Source organism: Manis javanica, chromosome 10 (assembly GCF_040802235.1).
Source record: "Manis javanica isolate MJ-LG chromosome 10, MJ_LKY, whole genome shotgun sequence".
Lineage (NCBI taxonomy): Eukaryota > Metazoa > Chordata > Mammalia > Pholidota > Manidae > Manis > Manis javanica.
Genome location: NC_133165.1, coordinates 82462755 through 82471682, shown reverse-complemented (window position 1 = coordinate 82471682; position 8928 = coordinate 82462755). Strand labels below are relative to the sequence as shown.

Here is an 8928-nt window from a genome sequence, read left to right as displayed (position 1 = left end):
TCAGCTTAAATCCAGACAACATATATACTTCACTTAATATTTTATTTTTGCTTTTTTCTCTAAGTGGGAGTTCCTTAGCCTATGTACACAACTACATGAAGGGTGTAGAGTTCAACTTCTGAAAATCAAGCCCTCAGCCATACGAGTGAATGTAACTACTGTCACATCACTGATTTCTGACTTCTTTAACCAAAGGTGAAAAACCATTTTCTATTCAAGCCTGGTTTATCCTCTGGGCTCATAGCTTGGTCACAAATGTATATGTCATCCATTATATTAGTTTTCTAGACCATAACCTGGTTGCTCTTTGCTACTATTTAGTCACACATTATCTCAAAGTGAGATCTGAACAAATGATAAACATGCTCATGATTCAGATGAGTTTAAATAGTTATTTCATTCATAATGAATAGAGATTGAAGAATATGGCTAAGAAGAGGGAGGTTGCTTTGACTTTCCTGCCGTGTTAGAAGCCAAACAATTCTGCTATCATGAGGCAATGACACTGTCCCCGAGAGCTGACTCAGTGGTGAGTAGAGGTAAGAGGGCCGTGTGCTTGCCTTGCACATAGCCAGTTATGAGTAGTGATTTATTCTAATCTCATCAAGCAGACAAATTTTGTAGAAAATTATTCAGTAACCTAGGTTTTGCAAATATTCTTGGGTGGGGATTTTTAAACATTCATGAAAGGAGACAAGATACAATAATTACCAGACATGTACTCATTGCCTGGTTTCCATAGTTACCAATATATTAAAAATACATTTCTCTATCACTCTCTGATATTTTATTTTTTGGCTGGCATTTCACATTATACCATTCACCCACACATTCATTACAATTCACCCACAAGTTTATCTGTAAATATGGCTAGCTGCTAAGGAAAATTTCTTAATAAGAATAATATCATTATGCCATTGTCCCACATATCAATATTATCAATAAGTCATAATAGATTTTCATATTCTGTATGTATTCGTATTTCCCTGGGTCACATAAATATGTTTTGTTTTTTGTTTTGTATTTCTTTTAGGTAAGGTGTTTGGATCAAAATCTAACACATTACTTTTGGTAGTTATGTTACTTACATCATTTAAAAATTTCCTTATGATCCTTTCACTTTTTCTTGCTTTAATTAAGGGAGAAATTAGGTCATTTGTAGTTAATGACATCTTTGAATATTTAACTGTTTGCTTCCTTATGGTGTCACTGATATTGTTTCTCGGTCATCCAGTTTCTTCTTAAATGTTAGCTAGAATTAATTATTGATTTGATTTAGATTCATGGTTATAGCAAAATGATCAGTAGGTGAGATAGTATGTTTACTGTTGCACCACATCGTGACCCTTATAATGTACATATGACATACTTTTAGCAATGCTTAGATTATTCAGTGTATTCAGGTCTTGGCAGCCTGATATCTCTATTATGAATATCCCCATCAATAATTCACAAATAGTGTTTAGCACACAGTAACACATTGTTGAGCTTCATTCTTCTCTTAATAGGTTTTAAAACATTGCTTTCTTTTTTATTTGTGTGAATTCATGGCTTTTTTGATAACATATTTGACTCCAAGGAAAGGTAGAAAGGAGCATTCCCTCCTTTATCAATGTTTGTGGTAGTAATCTGATGTCCTAGTGACATTCACTGGTCAATTTCCATTTAAAGACTATATGATCACAGATTTTAAAAATATATTATATATGTTTTATTAAATTCATTATACTATTTGCAAACTCATATTGTCCCATTTCTTTTTATTTTATTTTTTATGGTGGTATCATTAAGGTACAATTACGTGAGCAAGAGTGTGGTTACTAGGCTTCCCCCATTATCAAGTCCCCACACCATATCCCATTACTGTCACTGTCCATCAGTATAGTAAGATGCTATAGAATCACTACTTGTCTTCTCTGTGCTGTACTGCCTTCCCTGTGCCCCATGCCCCCTACATTATGTTTGCTAATCATAATGCCCCCTTTTCCCCCTTATCCCTACCTTCCCACCCACCCTCCCCAGTCCCTTTCCCTTTGGTAACTGTTAGTCCATTCTTGGGTTTTGTGAGTCTGCTGCTGTTTTGTTTCTTTGGTTTTTCTTTGTTCTTCTCCACAGATGAGTGAAATCAGTTGATACATGTCTTTCTCCGCCTAGCTTATTTCCCTGAGTATAATACCCTCTAGCTCCATCCATGTTGTTGCAAATGGTAGGATTTGTTTCTTTCTTATGGCTGAATAGTATTCAATTGTGTATATGTACCACATCTTCTTTATTCTCTCATCTACCAATGAACACTGAGGTTAATTCCATATCTTGGCTACTGTAAATAGTACTGCAATAAACATAGGGATGCATATGTATTTTTGAATCTGAGAACTTGTATTCTTTGGATAAATTCCTAGGATTGGAATTCCTGGATGAAATTGTATTTATATTTTTGGATTTTTGAGGAACCTCCATATTGCTTTCCACAATGGTTGAACCAGCATATATTCCCACCAGCAGTGTAGGAGGGTTCCCCTTTCTCTGCATCCTTACTAGCATTTGTTGTTTTCTTAGTCTTTTCAATGCTGGCCATCCTAACTGGTGTGAGGTGATAGCTCATTGTGGTTTTTATTTGCATTTCCCTGATAATTAAGAATGTGGAGCATCTTTTCATATGCCTGTGAGCCATCTGAATTTCTTCTTTGGAGAATTGTCTGTTCATATCCTCTGCCCATTTTTTAATTGGGTCATGCTTACTGGGCGTCGAGGTGTGTGAGTTCTTTATATATTTTGGATGTTAACCTCTTGTCAGATTTGTCATTTACAAATATATTCTCCCATACTGTAGGATGCCTTTTTGTTCTGTTGATGGTGTCCTTTGTTGTACAGAAACTTTTGAGTTTGTTGTAGTCCCATTTGTTCATTTTGCATTTGTTTCCCTTGCTTGAGGAGATGTGTTCAGGAAAAAAGTTGCTCATGTTTATATTCAGGAGATTTTTGTCTATGTTTACTTCTAAGAGTTTTATGGTTTCATGACTTACATTCAGGTCTCTGATCCATTTTGAGTTTGCTTTTGTGTATTGGGTTAAACAATAATACAGTTTCAGTCTCTTGCGTGTTGGCATCCAGTTTTGCCAACACCTGTTGTTGAAGAGACTGTCATTTCCCCATTGTATGTCCATAGCTCCTTAATTGTATATGAATTAACCATATATGCTTGGGTTTATATCTGTGCTCTCTATCCTGTTCCATTGGTCTATGGGACTGTTCCTTTGCCAGTACCAAATTGTCTTGATTACTGTGGCTTTGTCATAGAGCTTGATGTCTGGGAGCATAATTTCCCCAGCTTCATTTTTCCTTCTCAGGATTTCTTTGGCTATTCAAGGTGTTTTGTGGTTCCATATAAATTTTAGAAGGATTTTCTCTAGTTCATTGAAGAATGCTATTTGTATTTTGATAGGAATTGCTCTCAATCTGTAGATTGCTTTAGTCAAAATGGCCATTTTTACAACATTAATTCTTCCTATTCATGAAAACGTGATGTATTTCCATTTATTGGTATTTTCTTTAATTTCTCTCATGAGTGTCTTGCAGTTTTCAGAGTATAAGTCTTTCACTTCCTTGCTTAGGCTTGTTCCTAGGTATTTTATTCTTTTTGTTGCGGTTGTGAATGGAATTGTTTTCCTGATTTCTCTTTCTGCTAGTTCATCTTTAGTGTATAGGAATGCAACAGATTTCTGTGTATTAATTTTGTGTCCTGCAACTTTGCTGAATTCAGATATTAGATCTAGTAGATTTGGAGTGGATTCTTTAGGGCTTTTTATGTACAATATCATGTCATCTGCACTCCTTGCCAATCAATATAAGCGGAGCTCTTTTTCTGGCCTGCCGATTCTACTCCATTGTTCTGTATGTATGTTTTGATGCCACGACCGTCTGTAGCTTTCTTGTTTAGTTTGTAATCAGGAAGTGTGATGCCCCCAGATTATTATTTTTTCTGATTATTACTCTGCTTGTTTCATAGAAAACTATTAAAATCAATATTGAACTTTTTAACTTTTTATTAAATATTAAATGAAAATTTTTATTTAACATCATTCAATATTAGGAATTAAATATTTTATTTATTGTTAATAAAATTAATAAATATTAAACAAATAATTTCAAAATTAAATAGCATGAATCATTTAAAAAGTACTGAGTATGAAAGATTTGAAAAATACATAAGGCCTATTTAGAAAAAAAGAAAGTTTTTCTGAAAAGTAACATAAAATTCTATGTAAATAAAATAGAATAATCACATTTAAAGACCATCTTACAAGTGGTGAAATAGTCACAATACACGTAACAGGATATACGTACATTGATAACAAGATTTATATATGTAAGCAATAGTAATTTATGCTTAGTTTTAGGAAATATTTTCAGTAGAACAAGATATTTGTACAAAAATGTCTGTATCACAGCTGAAGGTTGAGTTAAAAAGATTTATATATTTACAATAAAAATTGTAGAATCACTTAATAAGCTCAAATTTTTTATAATAGAAATGTTTCTTAAGCAATCACAAAGTGTCAAATGTTAGAATTCATTTCAAATTCTGATGGAATGCACCAAAATGAAATACTGCATCTTTTCTAAATGATACAAATTTCTAACTGTCTAGTAAAAAGGTTTGTTTTTAATTGTCAAAATAATTTGAAAGCCATGACATAAAGGATGCTTCATATTTGTAAATATGTCAGTTCATAAGAATATATTTACATTGGATTATATGGAAATGTATAATAGACTAAGGGCAGTTATTACCTTTAGCTTATTTTTCCATTTTTCTTATGTTAATTTTTTAATAATAAATAGGCATTACTTATGGTAAAAGTATGTTACCAAAGAAGAAAAGATGTAATTGTATTCTCTTACAGTAATTAGACACTATCGGTTTTATTGAAGAAAAGGAGTAAAAAGTGGGCTTGCTCTTTCACATTTGATTTATATTTTGTGTATAGTCCTTTGTTGGATAGCACTGTGGAATCTTCAGTTCTCTGAGGACATTGTCCCCACTGCTGCCTGTTTCAGAGTCCTTGCCAAAATATTACACAAAAGATTCATAAATAAGTTTGGATCCTAATTCATCTGGGACTTGAGTCCACATACAAGCCATGCAAACCGTACCTCATCCTTCTAACCCCTAGGCTGTTCAGGAATAAGCAAGCAACTGAAACCACCATGTCTGTTGTCTGTAGTCTTTGAGAGACTTAGAAAATTATTTTCTTTTAGAAACAGTTTTATGTGTTTTACCAAGATTAGAGAGATATGAATAGTTAGTTGAATTGTGCTAAAAAGAAACAAAAGTTTATAATTTTGAGTTGAATGAAGGGTTTGATAGGGCTGGATTTGCATATCAACATATATTAGGTCACCTAAAATAGGTGAAACAAAGGACTTCTGGAAGCAACCTTGAATTGGAAATCATCTGCTGACATAATTAAAATCCTTGCACTCTCTGAAATGTTTGGTTTTCTATAAGACAAGAGAAGTAAACATAGAGTAGTCAAACAATAGTGTTAATTTATTTTCAAGATATTTAGGAGCAAGGACATGGCCTAAAGTTTCAAGACTTGTGTAGGGCAGAGTTGTGTTACGACAGAAGAAAGGAGAGGTAGGTGGCCTGTATATGTTTCCTTTTCCATATCTTGTGTTGACTCAACTATTTAATTATTTTAATTACTGTATCTATTGTAACTATTCACTTAACTTATTGTTAGTTGTGTGATGTTCACATTCATGGAAGTGCCCTGCTCATCCTAAAACATCAAACCAGGGTCATCCTTTCATTCCTTTACCAAAACCTGAAAACTCTTGGAGGTTTACTACGGGTAATAGGCAAGTGGTTGATTCAGAGTATGTCCCACTTCTGAAGGAAAGGACTATTTTTAAAGTAATTAAGTGAAACATTCTCATAGCTAGTTAATTAGAATTTCTATAACAAATGACTTGGTTATTCTTCAATTTACTTATGGCTTTAAGCAAACATTGGAGATTGAAATCATTTTGGAAGGAATTAGTGTAGTTATTTGGTGTTAATAAGGATCAACCACAGAGCAGCTGATGGTCCTAATGCAGGATTTAAGAGTTTTAATCTGTGGCGTTAATAATATATTTCTGGCAGGTGTAGTGAGAAGGTATGAATGGAATCCATAAAGGAAAGCTATTTCTATGAAAAAAACCAGTGATAAGTCAGGTAAAACAATTTGCCTTCACAGGTATGACATACATGCTGAGTGTGTAGTCAGGCTATGGTGTGGCTCAGGAGCCACTCAGAGCATTTCCTCCACCACATACAAAAGCCAACAAGAATCACCTAAAGCAGAGTAAGGGGTTCAGCAAAAGTAACAGTTGTCAGAGTGGTTTTTTTTTTGTATTGTTTTTTTATTTTGGTATTATTAATATACAATCACATGAGCAACATTGTGGTTACTAGATTCCCCCCATTATCAAGTCCCCACCACACACCCCATTACAGTCACTGTCCATCAGCGTAGGAAGATGCTATAGAGTCACTACTTGTCTTCTCTGTGCTATGCTGCCTTCCACAACCCCCTGCTACATTATGTGTGCTAATCTTAATGCCCCTTCTTCTCCTTCTCCCGACCTTCCCACCCACCTCCCCCAGTCCCTTTCCCTTTGGCAACTGTCAGAGTAGTTTTAAAATTGAATCCACATTATAAACAAATGACTCTCTGAGGTCTATATCTGAGGTTATATATTACCTTGAAGTTACTCTATATCTCAGTCCATACTGCTCTGTGCTTATTACATTAAACAAGATGAAAATCCTGTTTCCAACAAATTTTTTACACCCTCTAATTAACATAGAGTGTGACAAAAAGACATAGAAAGTTTTTAAAGTGGCCTGGGAGATTTGGAAGTACTTCTCTGAAGAGTGCAAGTAGAAAACAGAAGAGTGAATTACAAAGAGTCAGGTATATGTCAGAATCAGCAAATGGATGAAGTAAGGGGGAGAGAGAAAGTAAAACCATTTGATAATATTTTTTTTCCAGACAGGTAGTCCATGTAACATGACTTGTTCAGGGAACAGAGACTTCAACGGCATTAGTAGATGGATCTAGATACATTTTGTGTCAAAAACACACCTCATGTGTTTTTTGTTTATTCAAGGAAAAAAAGGGCTACAAGCAGATAGTGAAACTGGGTAAAATTTTGGTTATTGATAAGGGAAATATTCTTAAGGGAACAAATGTGTGATGAGCGAATCTATTCCAAAGTGCAAATTAAAAGAATAGTGCACATTTAAAAAATTAGCAGGGAAAATTATGTTTCTTTATACTGTATTATTCAAAAAAATCCATGAAAACTTTAATTTTTCCCAATACATGTCATGACTATTTAGTGGGCTATAAAATCAATTTGATGGTATTTGTATCTATTTTTAATGAGATACATTAGCACATAAAACATCAGAGAGCAGGGCACCAAAGGATCAGTATTTTATTGTCATTTTTGTTCCCAGTATATGTGTGTAAGTATTGGTGTGGTTGTGAACTTGTACACAGGGTTGCAGTATGAAATGCCTATATTACCATATGTTGTAGTAAAAACATTTGAAAACAAGGTTTCTGATCCATATAATTGTATGCTATCAACACAGCCGAGTATGAATTATTTTTAAAATTCGTTATTAAATAAAACAAAACATACGTAAATTGTGTGTGACTTTTCTGAAGATAACCATAATAAGACTATTTTACCATCATATTCTCAGAACTTACATCCTTCGCTTTTACATGCAGTTTGGGCAAAATTCAGTCCCACTGGAATGAGAAACCACACATTTGTAACCAGTTCCATCCTTCTCAGATTGACAGATGACCCTCAGCTACAGATTCTGATTTTTGTATTTCTACTTATCTCCTACATGTTGAGTGTCACTGGAAACCTGAGCATCATCATCCTCACATTAGCGGATTCTCACCTTAAAACTGCGATGTACTTTTTTCTTCAAAATTTCTCCTTCTTAGAAATCTCGTTCACCTCTGACTGCATTCCTAGATTCTTGTACAGTATATCAACAGGTGACGGGACTATTACATATAATACTTGCATATGCCAACTTTTTTTTACATATGTTTTTGTAATAACAGAATTTTTTCTCCTGGCTGCCATGTCCTTTGACCGATATGTAGACATCTGCAGACCCCTGCACTACATGACTATTATGAGCTACAGGGTCTGCAAAAGGCTCGTCTTCTGCTGTTGGATGACTTCTTTGTTGATCGTATTGCCACCACTCAGCTTGGGACTGGACCTGGAATTCTGCGCCTCTAATGCCATTGACCACTTTGCATGTGATGCTAACCCTATGCTGAAGATCTCATGCTCAGATACACGGCTCATAGAGCAGATGGTTATTGTCTGTGCTGTGATGACTTTCCTCATGACTCTGGTGTGTGTGGTTCTGTCCTACATGTACATCATCAGAACAATTCTAAGACTCCCCTCTGCCCAGCAGAGGACAAGAGCCTTTTCCACCTGCTCATCCCACATTATCATGGTTTCCATCACCTATGGCAGCTGCATCTTTGTTTATATCAAACCTTCAGCAAAAAGATTTAATGGCCATTAATAAGGGAGTAACACTACTCACTACTTCCATTTCCCCCATGCTGAACCCATTCATTTACACTCTGAGGAACAAACAAGTGAAACAAGCCTTTAATGACTTAGTCAAAAGGTTTAAATTGCTGTCAAAGAATTAGGGGAATGTTGATGTCAGTATCCCTAAGCATATTTTCTTCAGTTTCTGTCTAATTTTGCCTTTTCCTGATCTAGATTTGGCCTTCCATTTGGTACCATCCTTGGTCAAGTCACCCCTTTGATCTCCTTACAGAAAAGCTTCTTTCAGATGATAATTGTAATGAAGAA

General features: G+C 34.8%; 1 protein-coding gene across 1 annotated transcript; it reads left to right on the top strand.

Moving 5' to 3' along the window:
* Positions 1 to 7990: 7990 nt before the first annotated feature.
* Positions 7991 to 8629, top strand: LOC140843781 (olfactory receptor 6C68-like). Its single transcript, XM_073214205.1, has one exon. It carries the CDS (start codon positions 7991 to 7993, stop codon positions 8627 to 8629), a length of 639 nt encoding a protein of 212 aa, XP_073070306.1.
* The last annotated feature ends 299 nt before the right edge of the window (positions 8630 to 8928 follow it).